This window comes from Anastrepha obliqua, chromosome 3 (genome assembly GCF_027943255.1).
Source record: "Anastrepha obliqua isolate idAnaObli1 chromosome 3, idAnaObli1_1.0, whole genome shotgun sequence".
In the NCBI taxonomy this organism is placed as follows: domain Eukaryota; kingdom Metazoa; phylum Arthropoda; class Insecta; order Diptera; family Tephritidae; genus Anastrepha; species Anastrepha obliqua.
In genome coordinates, this window is record NC_072894.1 from 5188751 (window position 1) to 5210777 (window position 22027).

General features: G+C 35.9%; 2 protein-coding genes across 8 annotated transcripts in view; both read right to left on the bottom strand.

Moving 5' to 3' along the window:
- Positions 1-539: 539 nt before the first annotated feature.
- Positions 540-1565, bottom strand: LOC129241707 (60S ribosomal protein L8). Its single transcript, XM_054878184.1, has 2 exons — positions 1387-1565; positions 540-1324 (listed from the first exon to the last, which is right to left on the bottom strand). Exons 1-2 carry the CDS (start codon positions 1522-1524, stop codon positions 692-694), a joined length of 771 nt encoding a protein of 256 aa, XP_054734159.1. The 5' UTR covers positions 1525-1565; the 3' UTR covers positions 540-691.
- Positions 1566-7386: 5821 nt separating this feature from the next.
- LOC129242395 (serine/threonine-protein kinase mig-15) overlaps positions 7387-22027 on the bottom strand; it is a 116651-nt gene continuing 102010 nt past the window's right edge. For 6 of the 7 annotated variants that reach the window (XM_054879012.1, XM_054879011.1, XM_054879015.1 and 3 more), the window contains 7 exons: positions 12261-12749; positions 12018-12173; positions 11782-11949; positions 11568-11717; positions 11368-11502; positions 11222-11296; positions 7387-11152 (listed from right to left, as the gene is read on the bottom strand). In XM_054879012.1, coding sequence (XP_054734987.1) covers positions 10979-11152; positions 11222-11296; positions 11368-11502; positions 11568-11717; positions 11782-11949; positions 12018-12173; positions 12261-12749 — 1347 coding nt within the window. In that variant the 3' untranslated portion in view covers positions 7387-10978. The remainder of the gene's footprint in view (positions 11153-11221; positions 11297-11367; positions 11503-11567; positions 11718-11781; positions 11950-12017; positions 12174-12260; positions 12750-22027) is intronic. The other variant, XM_054879016.1, reaches the window with a different exon arrangement.

Consider the following 22027-nt stretch of genomic DNA (forward strand, 5'->3'; position numbering starts at 1 on the left):
AGTCGGTTTCTAACCCAACTCATTTAGAACGTTGTCGATCCATTGTGATACCCAGTAGCAGTTTATCTGATACTCCTTGTTGAACAATTTTGTTTTAACAGTAAACACATTGATCTGATTGGCACTTACATATATCCCAAAGGCCGTCATTATCATACATACAAATACGATGAGCCAAACTATCTAAGCCTATTGGCATGCCACGCGGGACATTAACAAAGAAGTTGTCTGACAGCAGCTGTAATTGTCGAAGGAGGTACGTGCAATCTTTGAGCATGTCGACCTAGGAGACTACAGCCTGCGATCAAAGCATCTTACATAGAGACGTTTTTCCTTAACTGAATAAGGAAAACCTTTCAGTTTCTATATATAACAGTCGGTTTTAGATTACTGGTTGTTAACTGACAGGATTGTCATCGCCTCCATCCTCAAAAATGGATGGGAAGAGTTACTTTCACAACAAAACTACGTATCCAAAACACAATGTTAATAACTTCGAAATATTGATTGTAACCAACTAATCATTAAGAATACAAATATTTAATTTTTTAGAATAAAAATTATTTTTATTTTTACTGTGTAAAGGTGATTCTGTCCCAATTTGTTTAAATTCACCAGCATAAACACAAACTCTTCAATTCTACAACATTTGCTCCCTACAACAATGCACACATTGTGATCATCTTTCAGCTTATTTGTCCTTGGTATCACCCTTGCCACCACGTATTCTACCGGTACGACGGGCAGCGATAAGACCGACCTTGCGACCAGCTGATGTACCACGCTTAACGGTCGAAGCTTTACCAATATGTTGATGGTTACCACCACCGTGAGGATGCTCAACGGGGTTCATAGCCACACCACGAACCTTGGGCCAGCTGTTACGTTTCACCTTGTACTTATGGTATGCACGACCAGCCTTCAGGATAGGCTTATCAATACGACCACCACCGGCAACAATACCGACCATAGCACGATTGGCAGAGGGCACCACCTTTTTGGCGCCAGACGGCAGTTTAACACGGGTCTTTTTGGTGTCGGGATTGTGGGCAATTACTGTAGCGTAGTTACCAGATGTACGCGCCAAACGGCCACGATCACCAGTTTTCTCCTCCAAGTTGCAAATGATGGTACCTTCAGGCATGACTGATAAGGGCATCACATTGCCGATTTGCAATGTAGCTTTACGGCCACAGTACACGAATTGGCCGGTATGCATACCTTCAGGCGCGATAAACAACTCCTTGCGTACCTTGTAGCGGTAGGGGTCACGGAAGTGTACAACAGCCAGAGGAGCACCACGGCCAGGATCATGGATGACTTCCTACAAACAAAACATGGAATATTTAATACAAATTGCATATAGTTTAACTTTAAACAAATTACCTTAACCACACCACGAATGTATCCATTACGTTCAGAAAAATCTAGAGGCCTCAATTTAGCGGCTCCCTTACGCCTCTTCACATGGGCCTTGAAGACGGACCCAGCGCCCTTACGTTGTGCACGAATAACACGACCCATTATTGGCTTTCAATACCTAGAAAGAATAAAAATCACAACATTATTTGCTATAGTTATCTATGCGCGGCAGTGTGCATCTACAAAAAAAAAAACGTCGCCATCACAAAAATTTCGTGTGCTTTAAAAATATTTAAAACGCTACAAAGCTACAAAATATTTTATTCTCCACAGATATAATCATTTTCATTTCACTTTATGATCGAAATTTTTTGGCGATGGTTTAAAGAAATTAAAATATTCGAAGATAATATTGCAACGCAAACACCCACCGAGCCAGAAAAATTACAAAAGAAAGAGGAAAGGAATAAGAAACAAGGAACATGGAAGAGGAAGAAAAGTGCCAAACATAAGAATTTGACATTTGACAGTCAATGCCGCCAACTTAATTGTAAGAACGTGACAAGTCTCTTATTGTGAGCGAAGCGCACTTCCTTTCGCTACTGTTATTCACAATAACGCCATTCCAAAAAGTTATGTAAATAAGGTTTACAATATGAAATTTTATTATAAAAAAGGGGTTCGTTTTTGTTTTTTCAACTTTTTTTCCTACTCAATCATTTTTTCCTAGAAAAGGTTTATTTATATCATATGGATATGGATGAATCGATAGCTCAGTATAAAGTCATATATAATATTTACACAGTGACTCCATTAACAGCAAATTTTCCTAAGCCACGAATAGTTAGTTAGTTTTTCAATTGAACGAATTGCGCTATTTTCGAAATTTTTAAGCTATGGAGAACACTTTATTTAAGTTTCATTATTTAGAATTTTCCACTGATAACATTTTAATTTCTTGGGCTCAGTGGGCAATTTATCGGAAAACTATTATGAAACTCGTACAAATATCCAATAAAACCCGTTTCTTTATTGATACTGATATAATACGTAAGATCAGGCTCCTGTTTATAAACAGTATCGAAGATGGATGCACGCATTGTACGAGGCCTCCTCTCATATCTTCTGCCTTCCTTTCTAGATATTTAAGGTAGGAATATTCAAGATCACTTTGAAAAGTCAGAACAGCCTGTCGTTATTTAATACTATTACTTAATAAATTGACTAATTGACTAACTTAGCGAAATAATGAATGGTTAGGTTAGGTTGTAATGGTTACCCAGAGAGTGGGCTCACTTGGGCGAAGAATTTTAGTTCATCCTTTGTGATACCATTTCAAGGGAAAAGAAGTGAAGGAAACAGATAGAACGAAAGGAGAGAGCGGGAGGAGAGGGTGGGGGGAGGAAGGAGAGGGTTGAGTATTTGTTAGCTGCTATATCAGGAGTTTTCCGCAATGTCGCTATGACTAAGCACCCAGATAAGGCTTGGGTCAAAGAATTTGGATGCAATCGAAAGTGAAACCAGACAATAATGAAGGGACAAGCGAGGTTTTAAAGAGGTTATTACAGTATACAGTTAGAAGGCCGAAAAAAGCGAATTTCCCAGAATTTTTTCTGAGAAAACTTTTAAATTTATTGATCTAAAAATTCGTACACATATTATGTTATGTTATCGTTTAACTGTACATATTTTAAGACTTAGTATAAGTAAAAATATTTATTTGGAAAGGAGCTACAACTGATCTCCGGGAGCTCTTCTCCTCTCCACTATTTCTCTGAACTGGATCCTCTGAAATTAAAAAAACCAAAGAAGTTTCGTTAAAGTAATGTTAAATCTAGTAATTAAACGAAGGAATATGCAAAATAAATTTGTTTGACAAAATGGCGGTTTCTCAAAAAAAAAAATCGATTTTTGACGTGACGATTTTCAGGCTGCACGCACGAAAAAATGTGTCGTTACCTTGCTCATTGCCGTTACCTTGCTCATTTGTCGTTACCTTGCTCATTTGCCGTTACCTTGAATGAACTGCAAGCGAAAACGCGGAACGAACGACAAAGCAAACAAAGCAAACGAACGGCAACGTTCGACATCTTGCTCTCTCCTACTTAAGTGAGCGTTTATGTGTATGTATATGCGCATATGTTCATATATAAATTCACGTATTTGTATTTGCATATGCCTTCTTATTGATTATTATTAATTTGATTTACTTGAAGAACTTAAAATAAAACCAAGTTTGTTAATAATACTTGTTGTTTTAATGTTATTATTGTTTTTTGACGTGACAACGTCTTATAATTCTATGCAGCCGGCTGCACGCACCAAAAAATGCGTCGTTACCGTGCTTGAACAGCATGTTATGTTATGTTATGATATGTTATGTTGTGTTATGTTATGTTATGTTGTGTTATGTTATGTTAATGTTAACTCATTCTCTATATCCATACAAAATATCTATCAAACAAATAAAATTAAAATTTTCTTTTGAAAAATGCAACCATTCAATCAGTATTTTCTTATGACGTTATCACGTTAAACTATCGTCAGTAAACCGACTTTACAGACAACCTCTTTTTACCAAAATTTCGACTTTAAATTCTTTATAAAAAAAGGATATTTATCGATGCGAAAAAATCCTCCATCCTATAGTCCAAATTTTCGATTACGTTGAGGCATAAATGAGGTTCTATGCCGTTAAAGTGCCGAATTATCTCATCCTTTAGCTCTTGAATTGTTGCTGGCTTATCGACGTACACCTTTTCTTTCAAATAACCCCAAAGAAAAAAGTCCAACGGTGTCGTTGACGTTTAGGTGTGGTTCACATTCAACATCGGCCCTTGAAATTTAACCACCCTTTACATGGACATTAAGAAAATAAAAAATAACGATTTCTTGAAAATTATAACTGTTCATAACCCCTTAAAGTATTATGTACACACTTAAGTACTTACTTTTGGTGTCACAGGATAGCATTTTCCCAAACCATTCCATTGAAATCGAAATCATTGCCTTCCCAATAAAATTGAAATTGCCAAACACAAGAATTTATATACACTTACAGCCTTGGGCAAAAATATTAGGCACCCCACTAAAATACAAGTAATTCAAATGTGGCAGCTGTTTTTTGTAAATGTGTCACTGGTGTGTTTAACTTTTCATTGCAACAATAAATTAAATTATGGGCACATTTGGTGCGTGAATACTAAACAGTTGAATTTTTAAAGGTATATTTAAAATATTTTGGGATTATAAATTTTGTAGTCAATGTGTGAATAATCTTTATTGCAATATTAACAACTCTAAAAGAGATTGGCAAACTGCCAACTTGATTGGATGTTTACGGTGCACAGTGGAAGAAAACACCTCACTAGTGTAGGGGAAGACTGAAAGCTTATAAGCGAGTCTTTAAAGAAAAGTAAAAAGACCTCTTCTGCCTTTGCAGCTGACCTGTCGGAAGAAATTGGAAAATCCATTAGTGCCGAAATAGCTAGAAGACGACTTCTAGAAACAGATTTAAAAGGATGCAAGCCCTAAAAGTACATGTGGGTTATTTTGTAACGTAAGATAAAGGAACACAGCATAGCAACAGCCCTGAAAAATGCTTCAATTCATACTGATTTATTAATAAAAGATCATTACCTCACTTTAAAAAACAAAAAATTTAGTAATTAATGGGGTGCCAAATACTTTTGGCATACACTTTCTTTCTATCATCATCAAAAAATGCAAACACGCTGCATTTGTAGGTATTTTTATAATTCGTGACTTCATAATTTAAAACGTGGCACTTTATTTTTATTAGTTTGTTTCATTTAAAAATCACAAATCTTACATTCATAATATTACCGAGGCATACACCCGCAGACTCCAGGACACCTTCTGTGATGAGTAGAGGACATAAAAGGTCATGAGGTCGCAGTTCAAATCTTATTTTCATTCGAGTACTTCACGGAATATTTACAAACCAGTAATTTCTAGACCTTTTGCTTGTTCATCTACACCGCTGACGACATCCGGTTGTCAAAATTGCGGAAAATAAAGTAGCGGCTTTCGGAACGCGCTCATACGCTTGCAATTCAAACCAGCTACAATATCTACTCAAGGACCATTATTGCTCAAGGACGATATTTCGTGTTGTTGTTTTCCACGTAATTCGCTAAACTTTCTCGTGTTCTTTTAACGATCGGTAGCAAAAGGAACACAGCTTTTATGTATTAAATAAAAATTAATAAATCCATTTAACATATCATGCAAGGAAACGAAAACGCACTAAAATATGTAAAATATGAGTTAAGGCATATTGATGAGATGGTTCTAGAGAAAAGTTAATAAATTACACCATGTTTGTGAATTTTTCGATATTCGAAAATCCATTGAGATAACATGAGACGTGATACGGTCGATTACATAGTCGCACAAAAAAAATAGCATGGAGACTTCAAAATGCGATATCTCAGTGAAAAATTAAGATATTTGAGCAAACTCAACGGCATTTAGAAGAGGAAGACTTATACTTTAAAATACTACGTCTACTTTTTTATGAAGAGCAAAATCTTCGTAGCTACAAAAATGGGCAAAAACAGCGTTTTTTGCACTTTTAGGTTAGGATATCTCAAAGTCCTGACGTGATAGAGCAATTTAAACCTCGGATTCGGATTCTACGCAAAAAATTACTTCGGAAATGACACTACACTTTTATAGAACATTCCGAACCCATTTTTTTGCAGACCTGTGTAGTTCATGAAGCAGATAATTTGTAACAACAAATTAAAATTATCAAGTTTTGGTGTTGATGCATCCAAAAAACTCAGGGAGGTTGCAAGTTTTTATAAGATACATTTTTACTTGTAAGAATTTGCAAGTGAGAAAAATAGCTGATCGCAAATTAAAAATAAATACGAATTGAAATTTGCGAATTGAGTCAAAATTGCAAATTTAAATAAAAATGGTGATTAACATGGATAATGTAAGTAAATATAATTTAGATAAAAGTTACAAAGCTTGTTGAAGTCATATATTAAATCGGCCAATGATATAGAGGTGTACTTCTAACCACAGCTTCCAGCCACCGTTGCTGCAATTTCCGATACACAAATTGAAAGCACTGAAGTTATACGAGTATTTCGAGTTTAATGCTTGCGCTTCTTGTTTATTAACTTATTTTGCGGTATATAAATGTACATTAGACTGGGCCGAAAAAAACTTTTCAATATTTGAGGCCTCTGCTGGCGACAGAAGATATCGTTCGATTGGGTTGAAATTTGGCACACACTTTATTATTATTATTATGCAACTTTTCCGCACTATTAGAATTCGATCCTAAAAAAAATTTTTTTCGGCCCACTCTAATGTATGTATATACATTCATGCATAGATGGAAGCAAGGAAAATATGAAGAAAGCTGTGATTGTCACAACAATAAAATTGCAAATGGAATGCTGTTCATCTGCAGCGATGATAAATAGAACAAATTATTGTGGACCAAATAAAATCATGTGACGCTAAGCTCTATATTTTGTTTATTTTTTTCTAATTGAATACGAGGTAGCTTAACTAAAAATATGTTAACTTTTTGCGATTGCAACTTAAACAGCTGTGCACAAAACTTGTAAATTGTTACTGGTTTTGCGTTCATGTTTTTTAATGATATTTTTCTCTTTGAGAGCAAATTCTGTGGAACTAAGTTACTGGATAATTTTCACATGAACAAGACTAATGTGTGATCCTATACTGACGACGTATGCATGTACATATGTATGTATGTATGTTCCAACTAAAGAATAAATGAGTGGATTAGGGAAAAAGCTATCAAGCAACAATTATAGCAGTTATTTGAAAAATTAAAGTTTTTTTTTAAGAAAATTAACATTGTGTAAAAAATCTGAATGTTATTTCGTTTTATTGTGTGCAATTTTTGAATTTTCGTTCAACAGAATAATCCAGCTAAAGCAGTCGTCGTCTGTAAGTAGCATTTGGTAAAGTTAACGCACTAGAAAAAATACACAATTTTTTATTTTTGCCATTTTAAGTTTGAGATTATATATATATATATTTCATATTTATTTCAATTAATATTAAAGATATATGCGCTTTACAGGTTACTGATAAGACGATAAACTGTTCAAATCAATATCGGTCTATCAATTTAAACAGACAAATAATATATCAATAGGGAAAATGAAGAAGAAGGGATTCATAGGGTAGGGATTGGCATTTTAAGGGTATACAGTAGACTTTATCAATACGCCAAATAACACAAATCCAAATATTAATAATAATAATAACTTATGCGTTAAACGAACAAACAAACAATTATACATCGATTGAAGTAACTTCCAATGCTTCTTAAAATTTATAAATTTTTATTAACTTTTGTTGACTTTATTAAAAACACGAAAAAGCAAAAACAGCTAATTAGAAATCTGCAAATATTGTATTTGAAAATGTTTCAGCTAAAAAACAAAGATTATCAAGTGTTGCACACATACAAATACATAAAAATTGACTTGGCCACCTTAATGTGAAGATCCAACTTTGTACGTCGACAAGAGAAAATTTAGTAAATCAGCATTTTACATAAGCGCCGTAATAGGAATAATCAGCATTTAAAAAAAGTAAAAACAATCGGCCATAAAATGACGATTGGTTAGACTGACTTTCCATTCTCTGCTAATCGAGCTACAAATTAGATGCGTATTTAAGTGTACATTGAAAATGTTGTACTCGACATTCATTTAGGGGACCTGTAAGAGAGTGAGGTGAAGTACGAACACATTTATCTATCATTTATTGCAGCGATCATTGAAAGAGAAAAAAGAAAAACCAAAAACACATTACAAACAAAAATTACAAAATTCAACTCTTGCAGATCCTTTTTCTTATTTGATTTTTTATGATTGCATGTGTTAACTCTTAATTTGTTGCTTTGCTTTCTTTTTTAATTAATACACCGCCAACGCATATACATATCTACATACATATATGTATATGTATTAAATTTTTAATTCATTTGTGTGAGTGTATGCATTTGTTTTTATCGCGAGAGCCCTCTTCAAGACTCCTTATAAAAAGTTCAGTAAAAAATGCTTAACTAGGCCGTTTAGTATTCTTATGTATGTATATAAACAGCTTTCTTTTGTTTATTTCATATAAATTATTTACTTTCAATGTTTATTTTTGTTTAAATGTGTCTATTTGTGTGTGGGTGCGCGTGTGTGTGTTTATCTGGCTATATGAATCTCTTAATTTTCTTTTAAATTTCTTTTCTTTTCACGCTATGTTTATGTATTTATAATAATATTTCCTCAATGAACGACACCCCACTTCACTCCTTGATGGATTATTTCCTATGCACAGTTCGAATTCCATACAATTTCTATGCATTCATTACACTTTCAAAGATTTTTCCACTCAATTTTATATTCCTTGTTATATATATACTTTTTCATTTGTATTTATGTACTATCACTTATATTTTTACAAATGGCGATTCAATTTTTATAGAAAAAAAAAACCAAACAAAAAAAAACAAGAGTAAACTAAAAATTTTACAACATTCAACAAAACTAAGACAAACTAAAATAAGCCCAAGAAACGGTGGTGCATCGATAGGGGTGTCATTTGCACCGCATCGACTGGGCCAGCAAAATGTAAACTACATATTTTTTTATGTAAAGAGTAAATGTATTTGTGTATATATTTAATAGTATGTAATAAATTCATTACCGAAAAAAATTATATTCCAGCATATAAGATAAATAAAAAATAATACGACAGCTTTCGTATAATTTTTTGTTATTTGTGGCTTTTGAATATTGCAAGGACATATTGGCTTAGCTTAAAAATACGATTTTAATATAAAATACAAAAAAGAAAAAAAAAAAATAGAAGAAATAGCAAATATAAGTGGAGCTAGCGCCGATTGCAGCGACCCAAGGCAAGTCGCATTTGCAATTGAAACGTTACAAGTTGAGCTCTCCAAATGTAAAATGTGCGCTTTCACAGCACAAAACGAGCACCCAAGTATAAAAGCTAGAATATTACTCGAAATTTGTTGCCAAATTATCAATTTATGTGCATTTACGCGCAGGCATTCCTTCAATTAATGTTAAAACACACCGTTAAAGTTAATATTTTGCAGTTTTCGAAAGTTTACTTATAAAGAAATTAAGTCAAATACAAACTATTTGATCAAATAAAAAAGTTGGCACTCATTGTGAGTAAAGCTCACATACGATTTGTTTTAGCAAAAATCAGATTGATCGAATTACCGAATCTCTTAAATCAGATTTGGCAAAGATAAGAGACGTTGGTGCAGTGAAATGCAGCAAAAAGTTCCAACGGAAATTGTTAAATAATGATCTACATCGTAATGAAATGTAAATAGACGACTTTCAAAAAATTTTATACACAAGCAGTTGCCCACACTTAAAATGAGCCACAACGTCTGCGAACATAAAATTCGAATTTAAAGTTTACTTACTCATGCAAATATTACAAAAATTTAAAACGACAGTAAAGAGAGAATGCATTGGAATGCAACTATTGAGATGTCGGAAGCACAAAATTAATATTCATTTTTCAATTCGTAAACTGCTCTACTCAAAAGGTCTAATGAAATTAGGAGTCATAACTTATTTTTTTAGCATTAAATTCGATAGTAAAAAGAGAATGCATTGGAATGCAACTGTTGACGTAACGGAAGCCCAAAATTAATATTTACTTTTCAATTCGTGAACTCCTCTCGTCAAAGGCCTAATGAAATTAGGAGTCATAACAGATTTTCTCAACTTTAGATTCGATAGTAAAAAGAGAATGCTTTCGAATGCAACTGTTGCCCTAACGGAAGCTCAAAATTAATATTCATTTTTCAATTCGTGAACTCCTCTCATCAAAGGCCTAATAAAATTAGGAGTCATAACAATTTTTTGTAACTTTAAATCCGAAATATATGCCCGCAAGGGAAGTGAGTGTAGCTGTGCATAAGTATGTATATGGAAATTTCGTCTGTCTACGATGTCTATGCTTTGTTTCAACTGAATTTTCCTTCAATTTCTTTTTCTATATAAATTATCAATAACACAACTAAGTAATAACATTAATTTAAACTCATGTTTTCAACTCGATTCACTATTGCTTCTCTGCCTGTGCAAATTCAATTTTGTGTATCCCGCATCAACATATTTTTAGATATACTTTAGTACCGTTCTAGGGTACAAAACTCTCAATTTGATTCTCATTCGTGTGTCGGTATATATATCTCAAATTAAATGGCTGATATTCCATTTCATTGCTTCTTCTTCTTCTTCTTTGTATCGTAAGTCTGCTAATGCTTAATGTAATACGGGTTTTCAGCAGTATCAAGCAGCAACTTAGCGTTTTATTTTTTGTATTCTATTTTTGTTTTTTTTTTTTGTTTTTTATCTCTCGTTATTGGGTTTATAATATACTTTAATTTAAAATTCACTTATAATTACGAGAAACAAACTGTCGTCGATTGCGTCGTAATCAATCAGCATTTCTATTTGTTTCGTTTCAATATTTTCTACGCTCATTATAATCGTACGTTGCTACGTTGCGCATTTATCACTTCGAATTCCATGAATTCGCTGACTGATTACCAATTGGCCATGCCTGGCTTGTTGAGTGTCATAAAATATATTTGACACGATGAAGCACCTTTGGCACTGCTAAAGAACACCTTGTCATTACGCTCGCACAGGAATTTCAAGCGCTGAGCTTTTTTGTGCATAAACACGCCATCCAAATGACCACTTTCCACCGAACGAATCTGCACAAAAACAAATATTTATACATATAGACGATACTTTTGGTCCGATTTAAGACATTCGATTCTTACTTCTATTGCTTTGTTACCCCAGCCCATGATTTGTCCAGTGCCGATGTAGGCCACGGATGTCGGCATTTCACCCCACTGCAAAAGCGCACCGATAACACAATTAACAATTAACGAATAAACAAATTACTGAATTTGCGACAATATACCTGCAAGACAATATTCTTGGAAACTCGTCCAACCGTATTTACATAGACACCTTCGTTATCGTAACAGAGCAAAAGTTGCATGCCATTCGAATTCGGAAGCGCCACTATACAATGCGGAATGATTGCATCATGAGTCTGTATATGGAAGAGAAACAGAAATCTATAAACAAAATATTGCATAAAAAGGCACATGCACTTACATGTTTAGGAAGATAAATATCGTATACTTCAGCGGAGTCCAAGTCGACCGCGTGGAAACCCTCTGCAGAACCATAAATCACTTTAAGACGTGACTGATCCTCTATGGTGAGATCTACTAAAAGCGGACGATGTTCCAAATCGCCAAAATTCTAAGAAAGCGCAAAAACATCGTCAACTCATGTCATGATACCATCGACTATCGGTCAACATTACCTTAAATGCCATAAATTTGTGGTATGGCTTGGGGGCCCATGCATAAATTTCAATTGAGTCTTTTAATGCGATCACTAGGAACTTAATCCTTTCGTATTTCACAATCTTAAAATGTACAGCACCTTGTAAATCACCAACATTTATCCAGCCATTGCGACGCTCCACTTGCTGCAGAAGGGAAAATTATAAAACTCAACCAAAAGGTTCCATTTTGGGCGCAATTTAGTTTTACTTACATCAGAAAGTCCATCAGTCCGTAGGATTTTCGATTTCAGCCATGACAAATAGTAAACGCGCACACGATTCTTCTTTCCAGATATGGTAACTAAGATATTTTGACCTTCTAGCACCTCCATTTGCTGGAAACGACGGCGCGAGATCAACTGATACACCTGAAAGCAACACACAGCAAAGATGTACAATTAAATAATGACTTAAAAAATTGGTATATGTTTTTTTAAAAACTTTCTACCACATACTTTTCCTTGTCCAGAGCGATCCAGCAACATTAGGCCATTTTCGGTGCCAATCAATAGGTTGACACCCCATAAAGCCGCACATAGAATCTCCGAGTTGAAGCGTTTCTTATATTTACGTATTTCCGGTGTGTCGCTGGTCGCCTCGTGCGACGTTGGCGTCACATTCACATTTATGTGCGACTCACGACGTGTCGGTCCCGAGCCACCAGCACCAAAGCCAAACGTGAGGAAACTACGCTGTTTCTGTTGTAGCGCATACGCATGCGGCGGCAAATTGGCGGACAATTGCGGCGATGAGATATTGGAAGATGAAATATTGTGCAATAGATTAGTAATACTGCTGGTAGACCTAGTTTTGCTAATTGAATTTTTCGGACTATTCTGTCGCGAGGACGACGACAATGAAATTGTCGACTGCGGCGAATTGTTCGAACTAATAAACGACTTTGACGGCGTGGAATGCACTGATGAGTTGATGGCCGCTTGATACTGAAGAGCAACAAAGTCGAAGGTCAACAGCGCGGATAAAATTAACGACGAGATTTATTACAGATTTGTTTTTGTGTTTTTTTAAGAGGGAAGAGAATAAAAATACTTCGTTAATTTTCTTGCTGACTCGATGGATTGGTATGATAATATTTTTATGAATATTTACACAAATGAGTTTTAAAAGCTTAGTTTTGGTTTCAAGAAGAAATATTCACCAGTTGCTTGTATGCTTAACATGCCAGAGAATAGGGAAACAAGTGTTTTACGAGTACTTATTATATAGAACTTATCACCAGCGAAGAAAGTTGAATGAAATGTAAGAGTAAATTGACACAGTTACCCCTTTGGCTTGAGAGATAGCAAAAGGCACAAATGACAACATAAAATGATTTTGTGTTAGTTACAAAAAAAAAATAAGCTATTTTTTATAGTTATAGACACTAACAGCTAATAGGTGCAGCAAAAGAATTGTAGGTACATAGATAGAATGTGTTAAGTCTTTCCCAGACGCCATGGAAACCGCGGTACAAAAGAAAACAAACGGGTCGAACATATTTGCATTCATTTAGAAGCTGTGGTCGTATTTATTGTGAGTGTATAATCTGTGTATGTATATATGTATGTATGTATGCATGTGTGATTTTGGTGATTTGCTTTTATTTAAATATTACTTAATGGTGTATTGCAATAAATTTTCGAAACAAGGAATATGAAAGTGAACGGATTTTGTTTTTGAAAGCTGCGAGCCCATACGTACGAACACGTGAGTGTTATATTGTGAGTTAAATTTATATATATGGAAAGTTTAGAAGAAATGCGAGTTGGCCTTAATTGCAGAATATTCAAAAACCGTTATTGATGTCAACGATATTTCGCTCTTAAGTTTCTATATATTCTGAAGATTTTCTTGAACTCCATACATAATCCTAATCGAACTTATTGAGAAAGCTAACATTTACATATCTTTCACATCGACATTTGCTACCGGTTTGATATAAGGTGCGTGGGTATACGAAAAAAACTGGTTGTACAGGAAGTTCGCCGAGAAAATTGAACTGAGTATAAAGTCCCATTGGGCCTGAATGACCAACAAAGCCAATGAACACAAAATTGCAATAACCTGCAAACACAGTTAGAAGGCAAATCAGCTGATTGTTTTTTGGTTTGCTATTATGCAAATATAGGTCTCTTATTTTCGCCAAGCGTTAGCAAGTGGCGAATAGATAAAGCAACTGGTATAAATGAACATATCTCAGCGGGAATTACATTGCTGGAATAGAGCTGCCTAAAATTACATTTATTCGTAAAATAGTGAGTTATACCAGTTTTATGAGCTACATAAAAAGTACTCTCTAGCGGCGAATCTTGCTCGATAACTCTGTTCTTGCTTTCACATGCACATTTTTCGTCAAGTTAGGCGAATAGAAGAGGCCTTAGGTATATTTAAAAGTATCGCCATGGAAGGAAAAATGCCACGACGTTGAAAATGATAAGCGCCGAAAGGGCCGATTATTATATTAAGGGGACCGAAAAGTAATGTCGTTTCTTCGCATCCCAATGCTCTTAGTTTATGAGTTCATTGCCTAATTGAAAGTCGCGCCAAAGAGAGACATTTCAAAGTTATAGTGACTTGTTTAGTTGAGAAAACTTCAACTCTTAATTTTCTTTCGCTATTTTGAGTGAAATGGCTAGCCAAATACCAGAATATATTCATATCCATATCCGCCGTTGCACTCTGTTTGGCACTCCTCAAGTGACACTAAAGCGGCGTTTTGATACCATTATGAGACCTCCAACAGTTAGATATCTACAGCCAGCCAGAGCTTGATGGAACTTAGGTTGGCACACTGCCTCAGGCTGTCGAAGAAAGGAGCGCCCAGTGACCTTAATCGTCTAGCTGCCAAACCCGGACATTTGCAGAGAAAGTGCTCAACAGTTTCCTTCTCTGAAAGGTCCCCACAGCTTCTGCAATGGGGGTTAAATGATAACATTAGTTTTTCCGCGTCTGTGCCGATCGTTCAGTGACCGGTAAACAAAGCTACGAGTTTGGGAATTGAATGACGAGGAGTTCGGAGTTCTTCGTATATCGTATTGGGGCCAAAGGGTTTTCGAAATAGCACATGAAGAAATGGAGCTCCATCTTTTCTGCGCTTTCCTGAGAAATAATTTGTGCAATTCCCCTTTAACAACTGTCAGGGGGATTCCGATGTCCGAGTAAGAGGTCTCTGAGGCCAATTTAGTCCTCTTCCTGGCAAGCTCATCAACGATTTCATTTCCCTCTATGTTCCTATGTCATGGAACCCAGATCAGAGAAATGTTACCTGCACACCCAAGAGATTTGTTCTCCTCCTTACAGGAGTTTACTAATTTCGTTCTGCACCATGGCAGCGTGAGAGCCTTTATCGCCGCTGTGTTAATAGCTCCCGCGTTCCCTAAGCATTTTGCATGCCTGCAAGATCGCAAAAACTTCTGCTTGAAAAACACTAGCAGTATTCGGCAGTTTAAAGGTGATAGATATTTTGGCTGATTTAAAGAAAATCCTTGCCCTGACTCCCGTTTCTATCTTGGAACCACAAGGGTAGTTATGCAACAAAAACATTCGCGATGTTTACCCGAGTGCCGTAGATGCTCGGCGGTTTTCTAAGTTCAGATTCGGTAATTTCGATCTCTCCGACTCACATCGATCAGGAAGACCAACAGAGCCTTAGTTTTGCTTCAATTTGTAAATGATTTTTTTTTCGAAAATCAGAACTTTATTATTTTACTTATTTGTTTTTGAGACAACTGATTTTTGTCGGTGTACCGAATTCTGTGTTGTATACGAATGTGAAATATTTCTCAGAGTCGAAATGTACCTACATACTATATGTATGTGCATTAAAACAAAATATAACGCGAAATCTGTGCTTAAGACGTTTAGTAATTTAAAAACTCGTGTTAGTCACAATTTGTAAAAATTCCTTTTATGTAATGAATAGATGCATGTATTGATTTCTTTGTTTCTTTTTTTGTGTTTTTTTAAGAAAACCTTGCTTAGATACTCGTAACTGTTTCTAACATGCCACACAAACTATAGCAAACATATGAAAGATGAACAAGAAGTAAAATATAAGAAAATTCCACTCAAAACAAAACATATTTTCTACAAGAGAATTTTGTTTGAAGATGTTATTCATAATTTACATATTTTGTTTTAATTGCATGTACAAACATACATACACATATATCTTTATAAATTTTGTATACTATCCGTTTGAAATGAGAAGATCGGTAGAAACCTAGAGGCAGCAACTAAGACTTTGTACACATAAATTTGCTAATCTCAATCGGAAAACTATTTCGATGCAACTATGTAACTATGCAATAAAACATAATACATACATACATATGATACAAAAAGGGTGTAATAAAAGGTAGGAGAAAAAATTAAAATTATTGTGCTAATACGTTAAAAAAAGTATGTAGTTCAAAGTAGAAAGAAAACATTTAGAAACTTGCGAGTGGTTTTTTACTTATAGATTTTAATGTATATATATTTTTCTATATTTGCATAAATGTATAAACATCATATAGTATTTTGTTTTTTTACAGACACTATCAACTTTGTTACTCATATTGTTATTTATTTGCGAATGCTTGCTAATTTAAAACTGCTATTATTTTGGTTTGTATGTTTTTATTGGTTGTTGTTGTATGGAAATACTTACTATTTGTTTTAATTGCAATTTGGCATATTGATAATTTGTTAAAAATTTCGTTGTGGCCATCAGCTCAAACACAAACGTCGCGGAAAGACAAAGCACAATGAAGAAAAATTTTATTTTGTTATAATCATAATAAAAAACGTTTATTTGTATTTGGTTGGTAAAGGAAAATCTATCAAGCATGCCAACAGAAATTTTTTTAATCAATCACGCTAGCCACAATTCGAAATTTCATCATCGTCGCCGTCATCATCATCATCGTCATTATCAACAAAACATTAACTAATCTACATATCTGTTAAATTAACTAGAAAAGCTTGGTTAACTACACTGAGATGCCCACAAATCAACAAATCAAAACAAACAAACGAAAGTGGTCAGATTTGTCCGAAATTGATCAGTGTTGGCGAGCAGGCCAGTCGTTTTGGTTTTTGTTTTTCTAAATGTATTGTTGTTCTTATTGTTGTGGTTATTGTTGTTGTTTATTCGCTTGTTAATAAAAATGTATGCAAAACGTAAAGGGGTTTTTAGTTGTATGTAATTGTAAACAGTACACGCCACGCCAAACAAATGATTTTCATTGCCATCAACTCGTTGGTATTAGTCACACATAGGAAGAGAGATCTATTAATTGATTTGTTTAGATTGAGTTCCACACCTACACAAATACGTGTTTTATGATATTAGTGAGCCAAACATAGAGAAACAAAAGTTCAATTCTAATGGATTTCCCTAGTTTATAAGCCCCAACGGAAGAATGAAAAGCTCTAAGCACGGCAGCTTAAAAGCCCCTAAGCTACTAAGCCTCATAGAAATTTAACTATTTTTTTGAGCCACTGTTTTAAGCGGAATTAGTAGAATTTCATTTGAAATAAGTTTCGTTTTTTGCTCTCACAGCTGGGAAATAATCCATAAATTTTATAATCTAAATTTATTTACGATACACTGCAGCTATCACCGTCAACTGAATAATACAAGTCAACTGCAAGTCAAAGAAAATTTACTTTTGTTAAAAAGAATTTATCGAATTCAAATGTATACTCTTGAAACCAGTTTCTACACAAATGGCTTAGGTGGATCATTGGCTAGTTTCTTTTTGAATCAGATGCTATTTTGGCACTGCAGACACCCAGCATCACATCATTGCGGTACGAAATGGAAGATCGCTTTGGGCTTGAAAATTTTGAAATATTAAAAAATTGCTTTCAAAAAAAGTTTTGTGTTGCCCAAAATGTATAAAAGGAGACGTATTCTGAGCTAAGCGGCTGGAGGTTAGGTTAGAATGTAACGGTTAGAGTGTAGCGTTCCCATAGTGTCCCATAGGACACACTTAGGCTCGTAGCCTATTGTGATTCCGCATGGAGAGTTTGTCCTGATCTCTGCTAAAATAAATGTGTGGTGATCAAGAACTTTAGAAGATCTCTGATTTCTACAGGGTTTAGATGTCTCAACTTGTTAAAGAATTTTTCACCTAGAATGGCGAATCTTCGTATAGACTGAGCAGGAGAGCGGCACAGAAGGAGCGAAATCGAATCTCCCTCCTTTTCAACTAGACACCTTCATGTGTTTGCGGGTGTTGCCCCTGGGCGTGTCTGTCAATTAGACAGCGCCGCATTGTAACATAAATTAGTGCGCTAAGACTCTGTCTATTTTACCCAAACAGGGAACCTACACGTTTAACATTGAGTGAAAGCCCCAATTGGCTGGCGATTCTGTAGGTGGATTCGCTACGCCATTTTCTGACCGCTATTTTTGCGAACTTCTCAAAAATAGGTAACTTGCCTGTTTGTAAGAAAATACCACGTCATTGTTTGTGTATTCGTTAGGAAGTTTGATTGATCTTGTTGTAACAGGTCTTGCCAGTGCGGCGTAGTCACCAATCGTCATGAGCTTACTCTTCTAACGGTAAAACCCAGGAAACGTGCTGTTTCGACAGGTTGGGTCCGGCGGAAGAGGGGTGTTAGGTGAGTGAGTTTAAGGGAGGCATGTGTATAGGTGATTAGTATTGTGCGGGGCACCTTCATATTCAGGCGCTTTACCATGGCAGCCGGCTCTTCGTTCCTGGCTGACTCCAGCTTTTACCGACCAAGGGCTGCGCAGCAAAGTAGCCATAACTAGTGCGCTAATCCTCACCCCTCGTTTAGGATGTTTGGTGCCGAATCTCGCTAGTTTATCTGCCTTAAATTACCTCGATGTCGCAATCGCCAAGAGGCGAAATTAATCTCAGCCATCTCATTCAGAGACGTGTGGCATTTCATGGCTACCTTGCAGGTTGTCGACTACTTTGTGAGGGATTTTGTTGCTGGCTGGATGTCAGTGGGAAATGTGGTATGACATCTCAAAGCACAAATGCCAAAGCTTTAATTATTGACATTAGTTCGCGCTGAAAAACATTGCAATATCAGGGGAGCTGAAAGCTGAGTGAGACCCTCAAATGTGCCCTTGAGGGTGGGAAGTCGCAATGGAGGAGGGAGTGCCAGTTCACCAGGGCGGGAAGCTCCGAAACACCAAATAGCATCTCCGAAATACCAGTTAATATCCTAACCGTGAACGTTACTCATATTTGACCACATTCTTAATGAGCTCAATCTTATTGCCCCACTGCTCACGACATATTTTGCAGGGTAGGGTATTTTTTAGTGGTAGTTAAAATAAGGATTTCATTATCAACAATCTTCAGTTCCATGCGGTGTTTTAACTATCCGCTTATTGCATTAATTATTATTTATCTGCAGTTCTTCTGAAAGATTCAGTGTCACATATAATGCTTTTGATGGCGTGGTTGACATTGCACTTGGCACGTTATGAGAACAGATGCGAACCTTCGAACCTTGTCAACTACGAGTGCATATATTAATGTTCACACCCTTTGCAAGGCGTTCCCCCGCACTACAATGCCATAGTAGACAATTGGCCTAACTATCGCTGTATAGATTTGCTGCAGTTCAAAGCTGACGCTTCTTTGCGCACCCTACCTGCGACTATGAGTTTCCAATTTAGCTTCCCCAGCTATGATAAGAAACAAAATTACAGCAACTGGCAGTTAAAAAACCAGGTGCGCTGACAAGATGGGCTATCACCGATCACGGCGGGCACAAACAGGGTAGACATATAAATAAAGTTAAATTCCACAATTCATTCGAAGCTTCGCAATTTCCTGTAGCAAATATCCTTGAAAAACTTTGGACGTCGATTTTGTTATATATAGCATTTTTTAAAGAAACCAACTAACGACCCACCCTATGTAAAACATTATATACGTTTATTCAAGTAAGCTGCTTTAATGCCCAAGAGAGTAGCGATCGAGGCGAACTAGGAAATAATTAATAAAGAAACTTGGTGGGATTACATTCAATAGGTATTTCCTTTAAAATTGTCAAGATAAATAAATTTAAAGTCAATTTAAACTAAATTTGTAGGTACAACATTTGCAATAGGAAAACAGTCAGTTCAATTGAATGAAATAATTTGTATGTAAGCACAGGAAGTAGGCCTTTCTCAAGAAACTAGATTTCTTTTGTAGAAGCAATAACGCAATGAGTTCCGTACAAAAAAAAATAGCTTTGCACGAGTATTTCTCTGCTGTAACAGAAGCTCCAATTTCGAGTAGAAAATTACATTCGGAATTTGTTGTTACAATATCATGAAATATTTCTCCTCCCTCCATTTGACAAACACTATTTCACGTGCCTGGTCAACTAAAGTTCTTTATCATTTATCTGTCAAGCGTTCAGTGATAGATATTTGTGCCAGCCACTACATCCATTGAAAACAACTGTTTGATGCGGCTTATGGGCTGGATGAATCATCGGCCCATTTTTCTTGAAAGACGTTAGACAATGGATTTACTGCGTCGTCGTTTCGGTGAGCAATTTACTTATCGTCTCGGACCAGAGGATTGGCCACCAAGATCGTGTGATATCACACCTTTGGACTTTTATTTGTGGAGGTTTGTAAAGTCTTAATGTTTTGTGGATAAACCAGCTTTGATTGAGGTATAGGAAGCCAACGTTACTAACGTTATTCACGACACCGAACGAAGTTCTCCAGCGAGTCATTCAAAACTGGTGCTTACGGATGGCGGAATTACAGCGCAGTTATGGCCAACATTCAAAAGAGATTATTTTTAAAAAGTAAATTACATGAATGGTTCTACACAAAAATAAAAGAATTGATTTTCCAATCAATTTTAGTTTTAGTTGGTTTATTTCAATTTAAAATCCGATACCTGTAAATTGATCACCTTTTATATCGGAACAATTTAGGGGTGAAGAACAAAGATTTGATAATTCATATCATAATTGAATATCAGCTTCACAGCTTCACAAATAGACCGCCAAGGAACGTCTGGCACTAAATGATAAGTGGTTCAGATCAGAAAATTGCAATTACGTGTTCGAGAAGGCAATGAGTCGTCTGAAACTACAAGAAAAATATAAAAAATCGCAGAATCCACTGGTACGACATCTTAGCGTAATCTGAGTGTTATACTGATTACTGTTATACATATAGGTATCAGGTATATAAAGGGTGTTTTTTTTAGAGGTTAGGTTTCAAGATGAAATAAAACGTATATAATTTAATGTTATGGCCAAGAATTTAGCTTTATTATAAAGATAAGGGTTTGCCATTATGTTTTAAAAATGATTTCGGGCAAGTGGCCGCCGCGGCTGGCTCGAATAAATTCCAGCCGAGAGGCCCAATTTTCGACCACTTTTTGCAGCAATTGGGGCCGTATGTCAGCAATAACGCGCCGAATATTCTCTTCCAAGACGTCAATCGTCTCGGGCTTATCTGCGTAGACAAGCGACTTCACATAGCCCCACAAGAAATAGTCCAGCGGTGTTATATCGCACGATCTTGGAGGCCACGCCACAGGTCCACGGCGCGAGATAATGCGCTCACCAAAAGTTTCCTTCAATAAATCGATTGTTGCGTTGGCTGTATGGCATGTAGCGCCGTCTTGTTGGAACCAAAGGTCGTCCACATCAATATCGTCCAATTCAGGCACGAAAAAGTCATTAATCATGGCTCTATAGCGCTCTCCATTGACTCTAACATTATGGCCGGCTTCATTTTTAAAGAAATATGGACCAATGATTCCCTCTGCCCATAGAGAACACCAAACAGTGACTTTTTGAGGATGTAACGGCGTCTCAGCAATGGCTTGTGGATTATGTTCACTCCAAATGCGACAATTTTGCTTATTGACATACCCATTCAACCAAAAGTGAGCTTCATCGCTGAACAAAATTTTCTTGTGAAAATCGGGATCGGTGGCCATCTCGTTTTGGGCCCAAATTTGCACGATTTGCAAAGGTTGTTCAGGTGTAAGTCTATTCATTATGAAATGGCAAAGCAAACTGAGCATAAATCAAGTGACAGCTGTCAAAAAGACCATCTACGAAAAAAGTAGTGCCAACTTGAAAACCTAACCTCTAAAAAAACACCCTTTATATAGTTGGTGCGTACATCCCTTTTGGGTGTTTGGTCGAGCTTCTCCTCCTATTTGTGGTGTGCGTCTTGATGTTGTTCCACAAATGGAGGGACCTACAGTTTTAAGCCGAACGGCAG

Coding starts and splice junctions, on each gene's coding strand:
- LOC129241707 (XM_054878184.1), bottom strand. CDS start 1,524: ATGGGTCGTGTTATTCGTGCACAACGTAAGGGCGCTGGGTCCGTCTTC. Junction 1,325..1,386: donor ACATTCGTGGTGTGGTTAAG/GTAATTTGTTTA, acceptor TTTTGTTTGTAG/GAAGTCATCCATGATCCTGG.